Below are 22054 nucleotides of genomic sequence, written 5' to 3' on the forward strand. Positions count from 1 at the left end.
ACCTCATACCATTGCCTTACAATTGTCATAGTACTTTGCAACAATTGTGGCCATGCTTAGATCGGGAGCATGGTGTTAAAACAAGGCCGCATCGTGTCGTATCGCCCGTATCGTAAAGGTTTTTAAATCTACCGAACCGATATTACCCGCATCGTAAAGGTGTAAAAAACCGCATTTCAGGCGGGTTTTAGGGATATTTCAAGGTTTAAGCCAATATTTAGCGGTACGACAACCGCATCATCCCCGTTCCTGCATCACCGTGACCGTTACTGCAACTGTGATGAAATCGTATTTTCAAACTATGATTGGGAGTAATGGAGAAATAGTGAAATGAAGATGAATGTGGTTGGTGGTAAAAGAGAGAATGTAGAAAATTATAATGTGAGGTGGAAGAGGTGGAAATGAGAACTATTACCCTCATTTTAGGGGTAATACATTACCCTAGGGGGACTATACACATTCCCCAAAAGGAGGGTAAGAAATTAATAATTCCCCCTCCTTACACAATCATTACTCCATCCCATCCACCACCACCTCATCCACCTTTGTTCTCTTTATTTTTTCTTCTATTAGCCACTTGATACATTACCTGCAATCCAAGCATGCCCTCAATGCAAAGTTCCCATAGAACAGAGCAGCTACCTAATGCACCTTCGTCAAATTAAACTGCCACTAATTATACACCTTTTCCAGATATTCACATATTGCTCTACTGCAAAGTGGCGAACATCTCTAGACTCTAGAATGAACATAAGGTGCTCATGCACCCATCAGGCTAGAAGTATCTAGAAGAACCAAGCAAGAAAAACGACAACCAACCCACCCAAAGGCCCATCTAAAATTAGAGTTTTGCCTTGAAAGGAAATCCTGAATCCTAGGTACAACCAAATAGTTTCATGTTTGTAGTTGCAATTGCTTGCATTTAAGGTTCATACTTCTCTAGAATAAAAAAAAAAGAGTTATATACACTTATACTTACTGGCTGACTTGATCTAACGCTGAAATTATAATCGACCGGAATGCAAGAGGCAAGTAAGAGATCCTGTATGGCGACCTATTTCTTTCAATTATGGACACCGCAACCCAGGTTTCATCTCTAGATAATTCTTCGATAGTCGTTCTCATCCATGAACAAAGCCTCATTATATAAGTCTTTGAAACTTCTGCATGAACTGCTCTCAGTGCCATTACTGTAATCACACCAAAGCAAACTCCATAAATTGCTTGCTAAAACAGATGCAGATCATAAGTAGCAAAAAAATAAGTGCGTAAGATACCAATAATAGCAGGGGCTGATTCTTTGACTTCTAAAGCCTGGCAAGCTTTAGATACTTCCTTTATGGAGTCACACATATATGGATGAAGTATATTTGATTCTTCAAACTCACGAAATGTGTGGAGCACCTGCATCATGGAGAACCAATAAGGGCTTGCAAAAAGGGTCATCATTGCAAAAAGTTGGAGACTTAAATGTAACAACAGATCAGCTTATGAAACTATGTTTCTCATTTAAAAGTCTAGCCAAACTGCCAAACAATATCTTCAGAATTGCAAGAATAAGGTTCTCTTGATCTGCTCTCTTTCTATCATCACAAAAGCCATTATGCTAAAGGTATGGCATGATAGAATCATGCCTAAAGGAAAAGAAGGCCACAAATTCCCAAAAATAGAAAAAAGGCCATTGCAATATGAGAGCTCACAGGATTCAATCATAGAGCTAATGCAAAAATTGAAGACTTAATATTTTGCCTTTGATGTACTCCCTCTGTCTAGAATTAAGCATCATAGTCACAACCACTCAAGAATAAGAGTTTCAAATGATTCTGCCTCAAAGAATTTATACGAGAGAGAAGAGAAAGGAAGAATTAAAAGGAGAAAATACTAGAATTAAAAGATCTTATGAATTCGAACAGGATTGAAAGAATCGGCGACAAGGGTTCTCCTCCACGAAGAATAATAGAAGGCAGAACAGACAATTTATTTATTTTTTTTGGGGGAGAGGGGGGGAGGGGAAATCAAAGAGCGACCAAGAAGAAGAATGGAGGAGAGAGGGAAAGAATCAAGCATACTGATCTGGCCCACCACCTTCAAAGAAGAGAATTTGGCGAGTACTGGAAGTGAAAGCGTCAAGCTTACCAGATACTACGGAGTAGGGACAATCCAAGGTTTCAAGCATCAGTTTGTGGTTAAAGCCTTCAGTCAGCAGCTCACAACTCATTTACACAGCATAAGCTTTTCTCTTCCTTCTATTCAGCATCAACTTCAGTTGAATGTCTCACAAAAAGCAGCAGCTCAGGCGCTTCACCTTAAGCCTTAGCAAAGGTGGTTCTTGCAAGTGTCACTAGCACCTGGTGAACCTTGGTGCGCAAACTGCAAGGGGTCTGTGATGTAGTCAGGCTTATATTTTGTGTTTGCCATGCGCCTAAGCACACTTTCTACTTTTAGGGTTGATTCATAAGTATACAAAGTTTAAAGATGGTTCTTTAAGAAGTTGTGTAAGTTAATGAGGTACCCTCATAAACATTTGTACCCTAGCTCGAATTTCCTTTAAAAACAACATAAGCAAGTGAGGCATCTATTCATAACTAAAGAGCTAACATGCATTGAAATAGCAAACTTAATCATGCTCAGGCCCATAACCTTTGCTCCCTTCCTCTTTTTTTTGGAATATATGGTGCTTTACAGCTTGCTAAGTAGTTATCAATTATCAGAGGCTGCAATATACAAAATCTAACAGAGAAGTATGTTCACCAACACACTGTTACCCCTAAGGGCTCCTAAAATCTATTCAAAACCTTTTAATTAATGTGGTAGCAATCAGCTACTTTAACAGAATCTGCTAACTAGGATGGAATACAGGCAGCTTGTCAGTGAATCAATCAATTAATTGACAGAAGACTCTGGTTCCCACTTCTTCCTCTATTGTGGCTGGCTGGCTGGCTGCCGTATCATGGCACAGATGTTTTGTTTTAAAAAAGGATGCCTTGAGTGGACTTTTCCTTCTCCTTTTTGGGTCATATGCAGGTTAGCCAACCCATGACGATTCTTTTGGGTCAAGTTAGTCGGTATTTTTGGCTCTAAATGATTTCTCATGACGATTCAAGTTAGCTGACCCCAAATCATTTTAGAATTAAGGCTCTGCTGTCGTTGTTGGGTCATATTCATTTGAGCTGGTTAGGTTTAGAGCAGAAAACCACTTGAGGTTCTTTTGGGGTTTAATGTTTATGACTACAATTTTTGGGTGCTATGCTTGGAGCGAAGTGATCATGTCTTTCATAATAAGGCTAATGGGTGAAGATCTTATGGGACCATGTGCTTCTTCTAGATTTTTTGAAGTCTGGTGAATGGTGCTTTTCAAAAGTTATTCCTTTTGTACGTCTAATTAGGAACACTTTCTTGTAACTTTAAGGAGGATGTATTGTCCTGTGTTTTCTAATGTAAGAGCATAACCAATGGATGATCCAAATTGGATCATCAAATATTCTAATACTTACTCTCACTTCCACTTCATTTTTATGATCTCTTCACCCCCAATGAATGAACTATAATTTTAGATCTTCACATACTCTTTCCAACTTTTTACCATACCCCACCATATATTCTCTCTCTTCAATCTCCTTTCCATCCCATTTTTTTTGTTTATGATGGATTATTTAAGAATCAATTAATGATTATTGAATGTAAATAATTTTTAAATTTGTGATTAAAAATTGTTAGTAAAATATAATTTTGATAATATTCTACATAATTAGATACGGCAATTAACTTAATACTATCGATTCAAATATATAATCAGAAAATATAATAATAATAAAATATTGTATTAAACAATAGAAATCACACATACATATAGAATTACATTACATATAACAATAAAAAACGTAGCAGCTTAATTAACCCCTATGTTGCCCGAATTTAAGCCAAATATCTTCTACGAGGTCTGTTTTGTGAGTTGTATCCCATATGAAAATTTGGATCAGTTTGAGAATTGAAATCAATTTGGGAACTAAACGATTGAGAATTTGGATTAATGTGAGAATGTCAAGGTCTTTCGGATTTTGGACGGTTTTTTTTTCTACCAATTTTGGGATCCATAACTAATCTATATTAGGAGAGAATTTATTTTTGTGGGGCGGATAAACGATGAAAGAAAACAAATATGACTTTCAATAACAAAATGAACTCAAAAATAAGATGTGTAGAAATAGCTCAATATTGGTCTCTATTTATAGACAAAAAAAAATATAGATGTTAGGTGTATTTTTTAAAAAAATAAAAAAATTAAACTGGCAATATGCTCGTTGCAAAAATTTACAATGTTAACAATTCTGTGCAATATAGGCCATTAGATTGGAGAAATAAGGATGGTTGGATGTCTGCTATGCAGCAGTATTAGGGCCCACTTCATTTTCAGCTTCCTCTCACCTAGCGCCATGTGGCGATGAACTCACTTTTGTTGTTGGGGTTTGAGATCGTCCCAACGATCCGATCAAACTTCTCTTTCCTCCTTTTTTTTCTCTCCCCTATTTGTTTAATGCTTTTTATTCTCTCTCTTCATGATCCATAAATAAAATCAACCAATGGCTCCACTCTAATCTCTAGTGAGGCTGGGCAAACAGCCTGAAATAACTGTTGGTTCATTAGCCAACTACAAGATCTTCTACACTTTCAACATAGTAGAACTTCTTTGACTTTGGAAATTGACAATCGAGGCCCCTTCAAGACAATAACGGCAAGTAACAACTACAATTTCCATCCACAATTGATCCTGCTGTTCGTTCAGGAGGTCTAAACACATATGCACCTTAACCAATCCAAACAGAAATGGGGGCAACAGAACACCTGCTCTAAAGTAAGCTATAATCTCAACTGTAGAAAAATTTAATGTCTTGAGAATAGTATCTCACATAATCCTCTCAAGACATTGTTGCTTTCCATAATTTTTTCCAGTATGCTTTGCACAACCTCAGATATTTGGAAAACCTTGAGATTCTTTGACAACATTATCATCAGTTTTGCGAGAAATAAGAACTACAATTTGATATTGCCAAATTAATACTGCTATAACCACATAGTTGGTTGAGACTTCGAGAAAAGAAGCACGGCAATTTGAAGTCAAGAAAGCATACCTTGACCTCATAGAGAGAAATTGTACTACGCATCATTCCCGAAACCTCATCAAGAGAATGACTGGAGTACTTCACTTCTTCCATCTTATTTGAGGCAGTGAAGGCAGTGACATTGGAATCAGCAGCAACTTGGGAAGACTGAAACAGGATCATAAGCACATGTTCAGTTCATTGCAAAGATTGACCTTAGAGAAGGATCCAGCTTGAAATTAGTACTTAACATTACAAAAAGCTGTAAAAGAAAATATACTTCTAAAATAGACCCATTAATAAATTATTAAAGATATCTCAGGAGCTAAAAGTTTCTTAAAGTTAATTTGAGTCAAAAAACTGGAGTAGCAATTGTTGTACAGTCAGGGTTTCAATAAAATAGATATCCTGCACATATGGTAACATTAAAATTTTGTCATTAAGTATCGTAGTGAGTAAAAAAAACACATTTCATAATGGTGGGGATTGGTGTAAAAATTAGAAGTCAGTCCTGCCCTTATACCATCCACACTCTTTCTTCTCTTTTTCTTTCCTTCCATGGCAGCCACTCCTCTCACGTCTTTCCTTTCTCCTCCCCTCCCACAAACAACCACAAACCTTGACGCAATTGAGATTCATAAATGAACAAGTCTCGGCAAGACAGCAAAAATCCCTTTCCGAGTCCCGATTCTCCTTGGCCTCACAGCAACTAACAAGGTTCAAAAAGCAACAAGGCTCAAGACAATTGATCAAACCTCTGAAAACAAAAGCTCCAATTCGGGCTACGTTGTATCGGGCTACGTTGTACATATTTAAAAACCTGCTTCCCTTTTTCTTCAACAGGTTTATATAACCAACTTTAGACCCCATAATCTAGTGAGAGATTGCGAGAGCCTATCAATGCTCTAGGGAGTTGGAGGAAGTAGGGATTCTAAGGTTCAACTGCGCATCTGTGTAACCAATGCAAGGACATGATTAATTTCATCTTTTATATTGATTTTGCTTCGTGTCAAATTGGGTGTTGTTAACTAAAAGTCTCTGTGTAAGTGATGGTAGGCATCAAGAGTCATTAGTGCCAGAATAGTGCGATACTTTTATGCCTTCTTGCCCATAATATTCTGATGTATAATTGTATTATTGCATATGAATGAACTTCTAGAGTAGTTGATTCTGAATTGCATTTTCTGCTGGATGCATGGAATTGAAACTCTCCCATTTTGTAACGGATTTTGGATTTGTCGTTCCACGAAATCCCGTTACGGAACGTCATAATAAAAATCACATACTTCTCGCTGCGTCGTTTGTTCCGTAACGCGAACTCGCCACGTTAGAACGCTTTTATCCCCGTTACATCCGTTCTTTTCTACAATTGGCCAAAAATTTTTTATGATTTAATTATATAGCTATAGATTTGATTATATTATGCTGTAATAATGCTTCATAAACTAAAACAACGCAAATAAGGTTAGAACGTATTAATGTGAATTTTTAAAAAAAATTCACGCCGCGTCAGCAGCGAAACGTTCTATTCCCCCGTTACAAGCCATTCCCGCGACAACACGACCGTTCCCGCGTACGCGACCGCGTTTATTTTCCATACTTGGATGTCCCCAAAGGAATGGATGTTTTGCTTCTTTTGTGGAACTTCACAGGAAATGGTGAATAAAGATGAACATATTGTGATTGTTAAGTTGCGTGATAATTTTTTGTGATGACGGGTGGCTATTTATAGGAGGGGAGGAAAAAGGTGGAGAAGTGGGAGGTGGCTACCATGGAGGAAAATGGAAAGAAGGGAAAATTGCAGAGAAAAGGCGGGAATAAGTAGACTAAAGATCAATTTACAGGAACGTCAAGCTCGATTCCCAAGGGACCATGTGCACTGAGCTACTTGTGTACCAAAAGTGATTGTCAATAGTAGATGGGTACTCCGCACAAAGCCTCAAAAAAAAAGTTAACATAAGCAATCATATAATACCCCATGATGAATGTTGAGTTGTGACTCAAAAAGTCATACTCACTCCGTCCTTCTAAGCCTTTCTTTTCTTGGTTTATCCCAATCACATTTCCCAACTACGTCCTGAGACTAGGTACACCAATTATGATATTCTTTTCTCTATGCCTCCCTTGGATTATTAATTCACACTTTACTCAACAAATACCACACCCCTCTGGTATATCTATGTGCCAAAAAGATCTGGGAAAGCCATTAAGAGGAGGAATGATAAGAGGCTTAAGTTCCATTGCTGTGAAGGCGTATGATGTTTTTATCCTCTTTTACTATATGGGACATGTAGAAGTCTTTTTTGTATCCTTTAAAAAACTTAATTGCTTTTCCCAAGGACTCCATTTAGGGGGCCTTTGGTTCAGAAAAAGGAAAGGGAAAGAAAGAAAACGGAAAGCTAAACCCTTAGATTCACTAGGCTGTTTGTTTAGAAACAAAAAAAGAATTTCATTGAACTACCACCAAAATCCTTCTATTTACAACCACCATCACACCACCACTACCCCTCCTCACCCCTCCTTCACCGCCCCCTTCCTTCACTGGCGCTACAGTTTCTATTCTAATCTTGCTTCCACCGCTGCCCGTAACCTCCTCTGCCGTCGTCACTGTTACTCTTTCTTAGATCTAGATTTTTCATGGGTGGGATGTCTTGGTGGTAGGGTTGGTTTTATGGGGTGGGGGTCTGGTTTCATAGATGGAGGTAGGTCTTTAGTGAGCGGGCAGATTTTCAGTAGACCATAGTGGGCTTCTCGTGGGTGCGGTTTTGCGTGGCTTTAGGGTTTCAGTGGCTGTAGTGGGTTCTTGGTGGTGGGTGTAGATTTTCGGGTGGGTGGGTGGGTGGGTTTTCGGTGGTTGTAGGAGGTTTAGAAGGGGTGGGGACTGGGGGTAGGATTTTGGGGGTGGCTTGGTAAGTTAGGGGTAGTGGTTGGGCAGTGATTATCAGTTTGGTGAGAATAGCGGTGGTGGAGAGGTGCCGGTGAGGGTGGTGGTGGTCGTGGGTTTACGGTGGTGTATTGGTGGCTTAGGAAAAGAGAATTGAAATACCTTGGGGGCGTTGATCAAAGTAGAGAGTTTGGAGGTAAGGTAAAGGGAATGATTAAAATGACATTACAAACAACAGCAAACAGCCGCATTGATTCTCTTATCCTTCCCTGAATACCACATACCAAACGCCCCCTTAGTTTTACACCTATGTATAGAAAAAACTATCAATTCTAAGAAAAATAACATATGTGAACATCCACTGAACAATTATTAGCACACTTAGAGAAAACAACAGAATTAGAAGCAGACGTGCTTATCAAAATACTATCTCGGATTCTCGTTTTTGGACTCTTTACAGCACATGAAAGGCCTATAGAGAGCCAACTCTATAGCTATATTGTTTCCTTCAGAAATATCAAATAATTGCTCGACTTAATAGACATTTAAAATAGCAACTTCCATCAGAGAGAAAAGGAAATTTGATCTACCTTGGCAAATTTTCCACTAAAAACTGAAAGAGCTATTTTCCAGAAGGCTGGTAAGTAATGAATGAGAACAGATGTTAGCTTCTGGATGTACTTCCTTTTCAAAGCATCAACTTCTTCCCCAGTCAATTCCATTGACTGGGAGTCTCCGGCAAGGTCAAGGTTCCCATTCGCGTCTGGCTGATAACAAGAAAAATAAAAAGGATTATACACATCAAGTATTTTCTTTTCTTTTGCTTGAATCGATCTAGCAGAATCAAAGATCCACTAACAGATTGACTAGATCCCTGCAATATCTGTTTCCACTTTGCATCAGAGAGAGCTCGCTCACGTATCTCATGCTGCAATGCTTCAAGCCTTGCCTCATAGTCATACATGCATTTTTCTAACAAGCCTCTGATCCTTTGGTTCTGCAAAGGTGACCTTACTAATATCAGTTAAAAGGACTTCAACCCAACCGACAATACAAGTATAACGACAACAATGATTCAGTACACATCCCAACCTTGAGGATCTAGGGCGATTGATATGCACACATCCTTACATCAAACCCGTTATGAGTAACAGAGAGGCTGTTACCAAAAGACTCATAGAATATGCAGCATGGAGAACAGCGATAGAGAAGAGGAAGTAATGCTAGTAAGGATATTACTCACACAATCTCCATATAACTTAATACGCAACCACACTATAAGGCTCATGAGTAAAGATAAAAGTAAAAGGTAATCTAATAGAATACAAAAAAAATCAAGGTATCAGACAACAATGTGGTTTAATAAAGCATTAAACGAATGAACATGAAGCTATAAAGATTGTATCGGGACATTAGACACCATGAGATTGTAGTGTATCTAACCTGTAAGTTGAGATAATGCCACACAGGATCTGATTCAGGTTCTAGCTCCAAGAGCAGCCTTACTGTGTTTTCAAGCTATAAGAAGCAATTCAAATTAGCCACATAGAGGTATCAGGCAAAAACTACAGTAAAGGATACAAAAAATGGGAAAGCTTAGTGAAACAACCAGAACACGATCAAATATTGTCCAAAAGAATGACATCTAATATCTGCATCAACATTATGTCTTGTCGCCATAACAGCATTAATTATGGCCTCAAATCAAAGACAACAAAGGAAAACCTAAAAGCAGAGAGGTCATTTAATACTGGATGTTTGACAAAGCCAAACCGTGAGGAACTATTAGTCTATTACAGACACAACTTGCCAGATAACATTACATGTCCTCTTCAGTCCTAAGGATGCTTTTTGAGTGATGATAATTCACCCAGCACACCATGCGCTCAAATTGCAAAAGGGGTATGAATTGGGCCTCACATGGTATAGTCTGTTCAAGTGAGAAATCAACCTCTCATACTCAGGAGTCAGGACCACTAAAGAACATCGCAACTTCTCCAAGTCCTGCTCATGAGTTGGTCGACCACAACTAGCTCTATCCATATAATGCAGAAATAAAATACCCCCTTCCACTATTCCCAGAGCTGGAAGACGCACAAGAGAACACGTAATTCATTTCAGAATAAATCACTTTATTATCTATTATCGTCCTCAAATTCAAGAAAATAAACAAAGTTTTCCCTAACAGCAACATTAAACCTATGTTGTTCGGAATCTTCATTTCACCTCAAGTACTCGTGTCGGATTCTCGACACTCGGACATGGGTGAGACACTTAGACACTTCATTTTGGGCCAAAAAATTGAAAAAGTTCCAAAAAATAGTCGAGTCGGATACTTGGACACGCACCCGTGTCGGACATAGGTACCCGAGTCCGAGCAACATAGCATTAAACCACATCAATGAAACTAAAGAAAATTAATACCAAAAACAAAAAATTTAAAGGATACAAAACATACACTATTAGATAATGAGCGACAGAGTTATGAGGCTACTTCCAAAGCAATGTCTATGGAAGGCCCCAAATAGACCTACGAATTGACCTGGTCTGTAGACTTGACACTATATCCCACCCAAAAGTTTAGGTTGTAAAGTGTGAACCCAACCTTTTGACCTGAAACATGCTCAAGCTCAAGGTTTCAAGTTTTCATAGTGGTGCATTTATCAACTTTAGGTTAACTGGCCAAAGCCAGAGCAAATAACTGCTGAAAGAGCCCTCCTATGCTTTTTACCAGTAAATCCATATTTCTGCACCCAACCATGGCATATGTAAGCAAGAATTAAACTCAATCCACTTTCTCATAAGATTTGATTTTTCCCTTTGAAAATTACCAGCTAAGAACAGCTGAAGGAGGATGGGATCGACATAGTCCCGAAACCAGTCCAACACAACCCCGAAATGACCTAATCTATAAGCAACCTAGCAGACCAGTTTGACAGGTTTCGTGCCAAACACATGCAGCCTTTCCCCATCATCCTGTAGAGGACTAGAGGTTGTCTCTCAAACTGGAAACCATGAGTTTACCCGTCAAAAAAGGACCACATCATCCACAATTCACAGACTGCAGAAATACTCACAGGAAAGACCAGCAGCAAATAATGAAGGATCATGACTTAGTTTTCAACTCAATGTAATTCTCTATGATGAACTTACATCTGTCAAATCTATCTGCGGGTCTTCCATAGTTTTGTAAAGCGTTCCCTTAAACTCATGCATCACTTTTTCGACCTCCTCAAGTACACGTTTCAATATTCCAACCTGAAATTAAATAATAATCATATGCTTTAAGCTAATAAAGGAATGTAATTGCAAAAGAAAAGACCTCCGGCTTGGCAGTAGGAAACTACTGTATACAGCAGCATGCAGAAGACATGCAGCAGAGTCTAGCATCTGCACTAAGTTCCCAGGAACACAAGCTATTGCGCAGAAAATCTCGAAGGAAGAATATTCACGGAGGTAAGCATAAATAAATTTAAAGATAACAAAGAAAGAAATCATGAAAATTCAATATATCTACAAAGAGAGCTTTCCACATGAATCTCAATTATACAACACAGGTGTCGTTAACTCAAATTGGAAAAGACAAACCAGGTACACAAACGAATAATACGATTGAATATTATACATGTTAAGCTCAAAAAGAGTCAATTCTAACAACCTTCAGCAGAGCTCTTTGAAATAATTTCGCCATTTAGCTTACTTTACAAAACCCTGTCATTATTATGTCATCATTACCCTATCCGTTTTCCTCAATCTTTTCTAAGGCATTTTGTCAAATCAAAACTTATTTGTTACAACTTTTAAGAAAAAACATCTCATAAATTTTTTTGTGAGAAAACACCTTATATGACACTCTTTATCAAATTACTCATGTTGCCGTTGGATTCCAGCCAAAAGAAAGTCAAAATTTCAAGTCTTTGATCCTCCCTCTTTGTGCTTCTACACACCTTGTTGTGATATTCCATCAAAGAAATCAAACTTCGAGTCTTTAACCCTCCCTTTTTCACTCCCTCTGTGTGCTTTGCATTCCGGACAAAATAATTTCATACATATGCGTTACTTCCATGCACAAAGAGGGAGAAAAAAAAGGGAGGGTCATTAACTGGAGGTTTGACTCTTTGGCTGCAATCCGAGGACAAGGTGTGCATTTTGAAAAGAAAAAAAAGTGTCATATAAAGGTCTTTGCTCAGAAGTAAATTTTTGGATTTAGTGTTTTTTCACAACAAATGTAACAAATGAAGTTGTTTTTGACGAAATTTCTGCTTTTTTGATTAATAATCATTTATGTGTATAATATATAGTAACACTATACTCAAGCACATATTCTGTGTATATTGGTAGAGTAATACCAAGGATCTCAGATAAGTGGGAGTTGGTTTCTGGATGGTTAGATAATAGACAACTATAGATATGGTAATTGGAAAGTATGATTCACACAGTTATATATTTCCTATATAGCCTTGTTCAGAGGTCAAAGAAAATAGCCCACTAAACTAAACGTAAGTGAGAAATTTAAAGAAAATTAACATATTTTGACAATGTACCCTCTCCTCTCACCAAACATTTTGTAAATGTAAATAAGGAACTCTTCATAAATCAAATTTAGTATTTTTAGCAGCAGGGGACAGGGGTTTTTTTTTCAATCAATAAGCAGAAAAAAAAGCAGCTATTGACATACATGAGATGGCAGCGCAATTGACTTTGCTTTCTTATATTCCCTAACCGCCAAGTCATGTTCTCCATTGCTGATGCTAGCACGAATTGTACTGGGCAAGTTGAAAAGTGTGCGAAACCTCTGAAGCATACCTTGAACAGACCTGATCTTTTCTGTTTGAGCCTGATATAGTATACATTAAAATACAGATCAATATGGCTCATTCTGATAAACATCTATTAGGAATAACAATAGTCATCTTACCCACCTGTCTTTCAAACAGAGGCTCAAATGCACGGTTAGCATGTGAACTCACTCTCTGAATCATATTATACAGGTGCATAGTTCCAGCACCCTCTGGATCTTCTTCAATCCGTTTCAACTTCGATTCAATATCTACTCAAGAATTTCCACTGACCATTAGGCATTTGCTAAGCTAAATTTACTAATAAATCAAACAGGAGAGCAAGTTTAGATCGCAAAAGATCAGAATGCTGCACTAACTTACCATCAATGGTTGTCTTGCATGAGACAAAACAATCAAAATTTTCCTTCACCAGATTTTTCCTCTGCTGAGTGCGACCTTTAAGGTCGGTTTTTATAGCATGGGCCCCAGCCTCTAGATCTGCAGCACTTGTATCGTGATGTATCCGAGACAGGAACAACTTTGCATCAAACTTCTCTGAAAAATACGCCAACTTTTCTGCGAAGATACAATTTAATTTAGAAACAGTTCACATTTTCCACAAAGAAAGAGACCTGTGCAGAAAGCATGATATAATCAAACCAAAGGTAGAAATCTCAAAGTTCACTCAACAACCCTTCCATCCTCATACTGTCCTGCTTTCCTGCCTTCAAGTTCTCTGGCTCTCAGTTAGTACTTAATCTTCCAGGAATTGACCTAGCGATAAAGATATAGTTACTTCTTCATCTTATAAACAAGCTCCAATTCATCCATGAAAATTTCACCCACCTCAAGCAATCTCAACCTTTCTTCAATAAAAAATTGCTTGTCATGACTTTTCTGTCTGTACTTGTGGTGAAACAAAGCTAGAAGTAGGTTTCCCGACCGGTTCAACCCCCTGAAAAAGCACCAATCGCTGTCATGACTAGAGCAAGCGTAGCCCTAAAGAGACTTTGGCATCTTGTGGGAGGGAAGAATTAGTAGACAAGAGGAGAGCCCCATCCCCTTCTGCCACCAACCTCCTAAACATTTGAGCTTGAGATTTCTCCATAGAATCAAACCCTACACCCTCTTCAAGAAATAGTGTGTCTGCTCTCTAGTAACTAAACCATAGGAATTCTAAGGCAAAAGATTTCTTCTCAAATCCCTCAACATTCATATATTACCAAAAATCTTCAAGCAATATATCTCTCCTGCATAAAATTTCACCATCCATCAAGCTACTCTCACCATTACTTCCATCATTTCCCAACTCCCTGCTTGCATAAACTCTAAATTAGGAGTAAATTGAACTGAAACTATCGTTTGACAAAAGTTCAGGCTCAGATGGAACTCAATTTAGTAAGTTCACTTTATAAATGAACCAAGTTTGAACATATTCTTATTCTTGTTTGGCATACGAGCTTTAACATTAATTTTTTCATATATGTTCATGAACAACTTGATTATACACGTTCATAAGCAACCTTTTATTAATTTTAAGAAATAAAAGAAAAAACTCATTTATTTTTTATTGTAACATATTATTGCTACACTTATGTTACTTTTTTAAGCTCAACTAAACTAAACTTAATTTTAGGGAATGTTACTATTACTAAAAGTTTGTAGTTGAACTACCTCCATTTTTTTAGTTAGTTGCATTTGCAACATGCACACTCTCCAATTCACACCTTGACCATTAAGGGGACGTTTGCTTGCCATGGGTAAAGGGAATGGAATTTAGAAAGGGGTAGAGTGGAAAAGGAAAGCAAAACCCTTAGATTTGGTTGGTAAAATGTCATTTCTCTTTCTTCCTCCTCTTACCATTCTTCCATCATAGCACCACCCTTTCCTTCCTCTCTTATTTGGCCCCCACCACCCCTCCCCACCCCAGTAGCGCCGCCGTGCCACCGACGCCCTCCCCCTCCCCTTCCCACCGCAGTGTCGCCTCTCCCCCTCTTATTCTTGGGGCGCTACGCTTCTTCCCCTCCCCTTCCCCCCCTCCTCCTCCCTTTCTAGTTGCACCGCCGCCGCCGCCGCCGCCTCCCCCTCCCTTCCTGCCGCTGCCAGCTTTTCGCTCCCTCCCTTCCCTTTCGTTCTCCCATTTATTTTATAGGGTTTGCGGGTGAATGGTGGTTTAGGTGGTGGATGGTAGAGGCAATTTCTCGTTGGTCGGGTCACTTGGGTGAGCGCTTCTGGTGGTTGAAAGGTTTGTCGTTCTTAAAGGTCGATGGTTTGGTTGTGGTGGACGGGTTAGGTCTGATTGCGGTGGTCGAGTGGTAGTAGTTGGGTGGGCACGTGGTGGTGGTCGGGTGGGCACGTGGTGGTGGTCGGGTGGGCACGTGGTGGTGGTCGGGTGGGCACGTGGTGGTGGTCGGGTGGGCACGTGGTGGTTGAGTGGTCAAGGAGATGGTCAATGATGAGTCTAAGAAAGGCTAAGTGAAATCTTTGGGATGATGGGTGGGGAAATGAGAGTAGAGGACTTTGGGGGATAAGGAGAAGGTAAAGGGTGTCATTAGATTGAGCAAACAAACAAGTAAGGGAGTCAAGTTCCTTAATTCCCTTACCCTTTCCACAATACGGATACCCGCAACCAAACGACCCTAATATCTTTAACTACGTATACTATAAATTATAAAAGTAAATATTTTGAAAATAAGCATTAAGAGAATCAAACAATTCCCCACACATGATTATATCTTTTTCTTATATTACTTCTACAAAATACTCTATCTATATATTTTGTTCTACCCTACCTCTTTCTTTTCCACATGCCTAGGTAGAAGATTTGATGGTGGATCCATGGGAGTCACATGGGTGTGTTTTGTGAGGACAAGCAAACGAGGTGGAAGTTGGGACAAAAAAACGAAGGGAGTACCTCATCAGGTCAAATCTAGAGAACTTATAATTTCAAAAGCAAATAAGGGAGGTAGTATGTTTGTTGTTGTAGGTTGTAGATAATGTTATTGTTTCAAGCAGTGCTGCTTAGTAATAATGTAACATAATCAAAGTTGATGTACTTTGACAAAAGCAATTGGAACAATTAAATTTGGAAGGAGAAACATAGTTTCTCAATAAAACAAATAAGGATATTTGAGTTTCTCATAATATATAACATTACCTTACAAAGAATGTATCCTAGTTTTAATATCCTTAAATTTGACGTACATAATAGACATCTTAAGCAGAATCCTCTTATATAGAATCAAAACGTCGAAACCAAAACTGAGGATATAAATTGGAAGCAATATGATTAAAAAAGTTGAGCAAATTTACTATAAAAATGAAAAATATTGTACAAATCCACATATCTCTAAACAATATGCTGAATAACTCTATAATTAGGCTAGTGTTTTTCCAAATACTATGTCTTATATACAAATTTACATATATATATACATATACCTCGTAGATCATTGTTGATGTTATCTCTTTCATTTGACGGAGAGCTGTCTGACGTATCTGTTATTAACTTCAGTGTTCTGTTGTCTATTATCCTGCAATAAGGAAGTAATTCAGGTTAGCATAGAAGAGGGATATGTGGTTGAAGACTTGAAGATCCCAGGTCACAAAACTCTTAACAATAAACAGCACAACAGGCAGCAGATTTTTTTTTAATATTAATCATAAACCAAAAGACCAAGTAAGCAGAAACCGATAGCTACAGCATGAGTGCGCTTGTAAACAATAGATTTGACAAAGCTTTTTGTTCCAATATGTTTTTTGCTGAAAATCTCTCTGACCAAAGCTTAAGTTCCCATTTCTATATTCTAGAGTAGAAGGGAAGAACAAAAAGCAACCTGAGCAAGTTTTTCCATCATTCAACCTGAGGGAATAAATAAGATATCTATCTAGTACATCCCTTGCTAGCAACAGAAGTAGAATTAATAAATTAAACACACAGAAGAAGGAAAAAAGATTATCTCACAATAACCTGACCTGCCCACATTAAACGAGTAACAAATGGGAAAGAAGAAAATTTCAGCAAGTGTGTGATGTACGCACAAGAAGACCGAATAATAAATCTGTATCTCACCCTCCTCAAATCTAAGCATGGGGACAATCATCTTTGATCATTGTTAGATTCAAATGTTTTAGCTGTTATCCAACAATTAACATCATCACTAGACTAACTAAGAAAAACAGTGTAGAAATTCTAGATATGGAATTCAGATAAAGTTACCCCAATCCTAGTGGATCAATACACTCCATGCCTCGTGGAAACGATTGTAAATTAGCCAGCCCCTTTTTACCCAATGCTGAAGGTTTATTCTCAAACTTTGGCACCACTGGTACTGGTACTGGTACTGGTACTGCTCTAGCCTCACGCATCTCTCGAACTCTACGAGCAAGCTGACAAACAAAGATCATACTTAAGCTGATGGCAGTCCATAGACAATTTACAGAACAGAAGAGACTATCAGATGCAAACATAGTTGCCAGGGTAGAGAATAAAACAACCACATGCAAAAAGAAGATGATTAATCACCCAAAGACAGTAGATGGGAGACCTATTTACCCAAATGTATCAAGATAGAGAGTGGTGGAGCATAAGAAAAATGTGGGGGAGGCAAAAGCTCAAAAGTATCATATTTTGGAGATGAACATGTAGCTCCTTTTTCCTTTCCCTCCACTCCCCCCTAGATGTTGATAATGGAGCGGTAAAGAAGCGAATCTCATGGTTGCCACATGACAAACAGCTTGAATTTTCTGCTATGCATCAATAACTTCATTTAAAAGGTGGAAGCGTTGCAATAGAAAATAGCATCTTGATTTACCTGTATGATGTATCATCCATTTCCGCATTATGACTTCCTTGCTAGATGAAAACTAGATTATACATGATAAATTTTACAAACAAACTTCTATCACCTTGTAATGTTCAATATGAATCTCCTTTTCACCATTTATTTTTGAGAGAACAGTTTGCTTTCTTACAAACATCACCAAAAAAAGTTCTTACAAACAGATTACTTAATATATGCATGTATATTCACTGCAAATCTTTCTTTAAACAAATAATTAATTGAGGGTGCAAGTTGTTTGGACAAGAATTTTTTATTTTGAATTTAGAGCAATTTACAGAAGTTGGATTCTTGGATTGAATTTGGGTTAGGACATTCCAAGTCCCAAATTCAAATTAAAGTCACTTTTGGTAGTTCTATGGAACTCATATTCTTCATTTTGGCTCAAGTACCACAGTCTGATCCTCGACACTCAGAATGGTTATGGGTACTTTGACATTTCATTAGGGCAAAAATCGTGGACTTTTTTCTTAAGATAGCCGAATAAAAACAGACACTTGAACGTGTCCGGTATGAGTACCGGAGTCCGAGTAATGTAATGGTAGATTAATGAGCACATATCGTGCTATGTTAAAGTGTCCAACACAGATATTCTTCCTACAACTCTATTATATACAACATATGGCAACACATGGGGACACCAAAAAAAGAAAAAGGAAAAAAAATAGGGGGATAACTAACTCCTATATTTAAACGGAAAATGGGGGGGTGGGGGACCAAAGTACCACATTTAACTAAACAGCAGTTTTTTGAAAAAACAATATGAAAACATATCTTCTAATTTTCTATATGCTTTCGCATACATTGCATTGCGTGCATATAAAGCTAGTCTCAATTATTGAAACACTTGGGCTTTTGTACAATTCCACAAATTCACTATGACCATACGTTTTACTTTAATATAAAAAAATGAATGCTATTATGTAAAACATGTTAAAGTATCAATGTATATTTTCAAAAAAATAACTTTTTATAAATTGCATTAATGATTAATTAAAGGTCAAAGTTGTGTGTTGGGAAATTTGAAGTGCTCAACAATTGAAAATTGAAGGAAGTATCTAGATTTCCTAGGTTCTCCGCTGTTTTGAATAATCAGACCCATGTCCAACAAGGGTATGACAGAAGTGAGACAAAGCAAGTGAAGGAGCCAACTCGCCAAATAACATAGTTACGTAGGTGTCTTGATGTTTAGGGATTTGGTTTATATTTAGAGAGCTTCGTAATTTCTCGTTTATGGTATAATGTCTAGTATCTGGATATGAACCATTTTATGGTATTTGAAAGATAATATTTAGCAAGGTACGGGTTTTTCATCTATTTGGCTAAATTGGGCCAAGAAGCTGGTTGGGAATATTTCACATTCAGATAGACTAATAGAAAGCAAATTTGATATGAGCACACCTAATTTATTCAGTTGGACGACATTGGGTATCATCAAAAGTTCGAATAGGATGCTGAGTAGAACAGAGCAAAAAGCTCTCATCAATGCTAAGTCACTATTAAGTTGAGATTATGGCAATTTCTGTGACATTCACAAGGAAAACAAAACCAAGAATAAGTTGCACACTGGAAATAAGTTGACAAGCTAATGATTTCCAATAATAGTGATAAATTTGATGATTGTTATAAATCAGGGAGGCAATTTGTCGCTTTCTTAATTTGGAAATGGAGAGAAACTCATTCAAAAATTCACAACCAAGAAAAAAAAGGTGGCCTTCAGTAAAGTAATAGAGAACTATGCAAAGAAGTACTAACTATAGTTATTTTATACGAAAGCAATTACCCGCCCCCCCCCCCAAAAAAAAAAATAATAATAGTAAAAAAACCACACCTGCAGTAAACCCTATTTTTTCTATTTTCTCCTAATTTAGATATGTTCTCAAAAGCCCAATCTGCAACATTTTTTGTACACTATGAATGATGATAGCATTTCATCACATGCAGAACTGAAATTTTGCATGTTTTGCTGATAAGAATATCAATTTCTTTCCAGCTTGTAGAGCAAGGCGCCTCTAAGAAAATTTGAAAATACTGAGAATTGAGATGCCTCATCATAATCTCATGAACCCTCACACTACTGTCTCGAAGATTTCTGCAATGTCTTGAAAGAAATTCACCAAGCCCAAAACCACCACCAGAAAATTGAACTACATAGTAAGTATTAACCCATTGTTTAGATGGCTAAAGAGCATATAGGCAAAGTAGATAAAGATGATAATAGAACAGGAACAAGTTTTAGGTTCTTTTCTCTATGATATATCCTTAAAATCAGTTTCCAGAACATTCATTACCATCAACATTTAGGATACTCTCTAATCTAAAGCACTAAGCACTTTCGCCTGAACAACATCAGAACCAGTTGTGTCATCTCCTCATTTACTGGACATTTCTTCTTCTTGTTGATCATGCTATTGTTTATGGTATATGTTAAATTCTTTTCTGGTGTCTTTGCTAGAAATTACAAAATTCTTTCAGCATAGTTCAGCTTCAAAATCCATTTCCAAAAGCTAACAATACGCAAGAGTCGAATGAACAAAGCATTCAAACATAGTATGATTTGATGCTCCCAAGTAATGAATAAAGATGTTTCAGCACTTGGGCTGACCGACTGACCGTAGTCCCAAGAACAATATTGTAGGAAGCATTTTAATTCTACTTGATGCCTTTATGGAGTATGAGTGTCTCACAGCCATTACTGACCAAAAAAAGATTGATGAAGTCTGATGAAATTGTTAATATCACAAGAAGTCCATAAATCACACTTGACTAAACATATTCCAACTTCTTAATTCCATTCCAGATATGTCCCATTGGCTTCTTCTCTTAGTTTCTTCTTCCATTTTTCTAATAATAATCATTACACTATTATCCAATTTAACGACTTGATGCAGAAATTCACTTGGCACGACACATCACACAATGAAGCATATAACATTGATACTAAACTCAAACCACATGATTGGAAGAAATACGAAAATTCCGAATTCACCAAAACAACAAAATACTGCAATTGAATTCAGTTTTACCATATACTAGCATCTTCTTAAAGCTGAAACCTACCTCAAACTCATCCACACGCAATTAAATTTCATTTAGCACGAAAACGAGATCACACAGTGAAGCATACAACATTGATAATCTCCTCGATCCTATAATCAGAACACAAAAGTTCTAAATTCACCAAAAGAAACTAGAAAACGCAATTGAATTCTATTTTACCATATACTAGCATCTTCTTAAAGCTGAAACCTACCTCAGACTCATCCACACGCATTATATTGAATTTCATTTAGCACGACAACGAGATCATACAGTGAGGCATATAACATTGACACTCTACTCAAATCATAGAACTACAAGAACACAAAAATTCCAAATTCACCAAAAACAATTCTAAAAAAAAACCAATTGAATTCAATTGTGAAGTTGAAACCTACCTCAGACTCATCGACACGCTTCCAGCAATCAGGCTCGCCACCAGCCCACTGAACATCGGCATCATCTTTCGACGCTCTAGCAGCTCTACTCCGGCCTTTGGCGCCACTATAAGTTGACGCTTTCGACGATTCCTCATCGCCGGAAGAAATACTCAACATCTCAACCTCGGAATCATCATCTTCATCCATAGACTTGGTATGATTTCGTTGTCTAGGGTTAGAGGTTTTGGTCGCCGACGCCGGAGCTTTGTTCGCCGGTGGCTGGACGTAATTGGCGACTGGTTTCGATGATTTTGACGGAGGCTTTTGGTAATTGACATCTCTTTGAGCTTGTTCCTTCAATGCCATCTGAAGAAGCTCATCTTCGTCGAGATCTTCGCTGTCGCTCGACATTGTTTTGTGCTGCTTACGGTTCTTTTTGTTCTAGCTCGTAGCGCTAATGGAGTGATGATTAGTCGTGGAATTGGGTAGATCTGGTGCAGAGGTATGTGATGATGATGGTGTTTTTGATGACTTTTAATGTGAAAAATGGAGGAGAACGAGGGGAAATGACAAATGATGGGGAAGTTAAAAAAAAATGGAGGTGAGAGAAAATGAGGATTGGTATTTGGAAATGTTGCTGCCAAATTTTCAATGCCATGTTATGTGACGTGTCTTTCTTTTGAGCCACGATGGCAAAAGTAAAAGTCGACATCTAGAAGTCGAGCTACAAGTATTTACTCTTCTTATGAAGCACATGAGCTATGAGCTAGTCTATCTGTGACTTACTCGAGATCGACTCGAGTTTGGATACGACTGAGATTCTAAATTTTTTACAAGTTAAGTTTGAAGTACGAAAAAGGATAGTATTATAGTTGGTGTAAAGAGAATTTGTATACACTATTAATTAAAATCTACCACATTATTTTATTTTATTTTAACACATGGTAACAACTAATTAAACTTCCTTTCTGGCTTTTGTGGCCAAAAGGTGTGCTTTGGATACTTCTACTCTTTTGACATTCGTACAACT

The 22054-nt window shown here is 37.7% G+C and overlaps 1 protein-coding gene across 2 annotated transcripts in view; it reads right to left on the minus strand.

The window, feature by feature from the left end:
* LOC104895747 (exocyst complex component SEC5A) overlaps positions 1–21652 on the minus strand; it is a 29494-nt gene extending 7842 nt beyond the window's left edge. Inside the window, exons 1-13 of one of the 2 annotated variants that reach the window (XM_010682332.4) lie at positions 21043–21652; positions 16984–17153; positions 16206–16297; positions 13146–13340; positions 12906–13033; positions 12662–12820; positions 11137–11241; positions 9427–9501; positions 8843–8980; positions 8574–8750; positions 5130–5267; positions 1278–1404; positions 980–1190 (exon numbers count right to left, since the gene is read on the minus strand). In XM_010682332.4, coding sequence (XP_010680634.2) covers positions 980–1190; positions 1278–1404; positions 5130–5267; positions 8574–8750; positions 8843–8980; positions 9427–9501; positions 11137–11241; positions 12662–12820; positions 12906–13033; positions 13146–13340; positions 16206–16297; positions 16984–17153; positions 21043–21435 — 2108 coding nt within the window. In that variant the 5' untranslated portion in view covers positions 21436–21652. The remainder of the gene's footprint in view (positions 1–979; positions 1191–1277; positions 1405–5129; positions 5268–8573; positions 8751–8842; positions 8981–9426; positions 9502–11136; positions 11242–12661; positions 12821–12905; positions 13034–13145; positions 13341–16205; positions 16298–16983; positions 17154–21042) is intronic. The other variant, XM_048643927.2, reaches the window with a different exon arrangement.
* Positions 21653–22054: the final 402 nt, after the last annotated feature.

This window comes from Beta vulgaris, chromosome 1, assembly GCF_026745355.1.
Source record: "Beta vulgaris subsp. vulgaris cultivar EL10 chromosome 1, EL10.2, whole genome shotgun sequence".
Taxonomy (NCBI): Eukaryota; Viridiplantae; Streptophyta; class Magnoliopsida; order Caryophyllales; family Amaranthaceae; genus Beta; species Beta vulgaris.